The 2489-nt window shown below is 35.9% G+C and overlaps 1 protein-coding gene across 1 annotated transcript; it reads left to right on the forward strand.

Annotated features, from left to right (window-relative positions):
- The first annotated feature begins 766 nt into the window (after nt 1–766).
- On the forward strand, nt 767–1768 carry LOC103204403 (olfactory receptor 9K2-like). Its single transcript, XM_007949601.1, has one exon. It carries the CDS (start codon nt 806–808, stop codon nt 1766–1768), a length of 963 nt encoding a protein of 320 aa, XP_007947792.1. The 5' UTR covers nt 767–805.
- Nucleotides 1769–2489: the final 721 nt, after the last annotated feature.

The raw sequence follows: 2489 nt of genomic DNA on the forward strand, positions 1-2489 counted from the left end.
ATCATCTATTGGGGTGAAAGGTTTGGAAAATTCATAATATCTCTGTACTTCCAACAAAAGGGCTAAATGATTGTGGAATTTTTAAAATTAAACAACTAAAAGTGGAAATGAAATATTGTAATAATGCAATATAAAAATGCATTTGGAGATGGAAGATGACCTTAATCTGAAAAACATAATGTAATTTTGGAAGTAACCTTAGGGATTTTATCTAACTTAAATGATTTTTTTTTATATTATTAACCATAATATGACAATACATTGTCTGATTTATTCTACTTTCAATGCTTGCTGCAGTGCTAATGAACACTCAAAAAATTGAGGTAAAATATGTTTAAATGTTTGTTACCATTATGTAATGATTTAAACTCTGACTTTTAGCTTTCAAAATTGCTACAAATTACTATCATCAAGATTATATGAGGCATTCCTACTCTAGGTAAGTATAATTCTTTAACTACGAGCATATCAAGCTAAAAAATTAAGAATATGAGTAAAATTAGATAATAAAAATATGTTGTTTTCTTGGGAAGTTTATACAAAAGCATGATTTATATCAAATACCCAAAGCTTTTCTTTCAAGCTTTTATTTCGTGCTTAATATATTTACAGATCCAGAATACTACTGATTTCTACTCCAAATCCATGCTTCTTCATGATGTGGAAACTATTTTATACACAATATTTAATTGAGCTGTAAATTTTCTACCACAATATTTCAGAGAGTATTTATGTCACTGAAGCTAAAGCAAACCCAGAAGTTCATTTGTTTCTTTTGCCTTGTGGCTCTCAGCAGGTCTCTGCCATGGGTGACAGGGAAACAAGCAATCACTCAGAAGTGACTGACTTCATTCTTGTAGGCTTCAGGGTCCGCCCAGAGCTCCATTTTCTCCTCTTCCTGCTGTTTCTGCTTGTTTATACCATGATCCTTCTAGGGAACATTGGGATGATGGCCATTATCATAACTGATCCCCGGCTGAACACACCAATGTATTTCTTCCTAGGAAACCTCTCCTTCATTGATTTCTTCTATTCATCTGTGATTGCACCCAAGGCTATGATCAGCTTCTGGTCTGAGAGCAAGTCCATCTCCTTTGCAGGCTGTGTGACTCAGCTCTTTCTCTTTGCCCTCTTCATTGTGACTGAGGGATTTCTCCTGGCAGCCATGGCTTATGACCGTTTCGTTGCCATCTGCAATCCACTCCTCTACTCTGTTCAGATGTCGGCACGTCTCTGTGTTCAGTTGGTGGCTGGTTCCTGTTTCTGTGGATGCATCAGTTCAGTTCTTCTGAGCAGCATAACATTCACCTTATCCTTCTGTGCTTCTCGGACCATTGACCACTTCTACTGTGATACCCGCCCACTTCAGAGGATTTCATGCTCTGATCTCTTTATCTATAATATGGTGTCTTTTTCTTTATCCAGCATCATCATCTTGCCTACCATCATAGTCATTATTGTTTCTTACATGTATATTGTCTCTGCAGTTCTCAAGATACGCTCCACCGAGGGACGTAAGAAAGCCTTCTCGACTTGCAGCTCTCACCTGGGAGTCGTGAGTGTGCTGTATGGTGCTGTCTTTTTTATGTATCTCACTCCTGACAGATTTCCTGAGCTGAGTAAAGTGGCCTCCCTATGTTATACCCTAGTCACCCCCATGTTGAATCCTTTGATTTATTCTCTGAGAAACAAAGATGTCAAAGAAGCTGTGAGAAAATTGCTGAAGAAAAAAATCATTTCATTTAATACTTTTGTACCAATATCATGAAAAGTCTTGGATATTGACACTAATTTAGTGAAGGACTGAGGCAAAGAATGCTCCCTTGATGTTGGAGTTATTACTTTTTTTTTGAAAGATTATTTAATTGAATTCTATGTGCTTAGTGCTGAAGATTACATTAGGACTGCGTATTGATTTTGAAGTAATGTTCTCCATACCTCACCATAATTTTGAGTAAATGTAGTATTTGTCAGGTCTTTTATTGTTAGAAAAAAATATATTTCTGAGTTTGCACCTGACTTCCTGATGATGTACGGCATGTATTAATTTTCTTGAGTCAGTAATACAATATGTGCTGGAAATGTGATAGGCAGAGATAACAAAAGTTGATGTAATAACCAGAGGAAACAAAATCTCATATTTACTTTAATTTTTTTTTTCAGTTTGTCATGATAAACCTGATACTTTTCACTCCACAGTGTCATAAAGGTGACTTTGCAAGTCCCCCTTATTTCCAGTAGCTAAATGACTGACACTATTTATTTCATGGTTTCTCTGGCTTCACTTGTCATGATTTTGTACCCCATCTACATATACCCAACTTTTTTGCTGTTAATATTTCTAACTTCATGTGTTTGAAGAGCATACATTATATTATTTCAATCCTTTAAAATTTGCTAAGACCTGATTTATGTCCTCACACATGGACTGTCTAGAGAATGTCCCATGTTACCTTGAGAAGGATGTACATTATGGTATTGGGTGGAAT

Source organism: Orycteropus afer, unplaced genomic scaffold, assembly GCF_000298275.1.
Source record: "Orycteropus afer afer isolate SDZICR_OR568_19922 unplaced genomic scaffold, OryAfe1.0 scaffold00247, whole genome shotgun sequence".
In the NCBI taxonomy this organism is placed as follows: Eukaryota; Metazoa; Chordata; class Mammalia; order Tubulidentata; family Orycteropodidae; genus Orycteropus; species Orycteropus afer.

Bases quoted from the DNA above. Each gene is read 5' to 3' on its own strand.
- LOC103204403 (XM_007949601.1), top strand. From the start codon at position 806: ATGGGTGACAGGGAAACAAGCAATCACTCAGAAGTGACTGACTTCATT.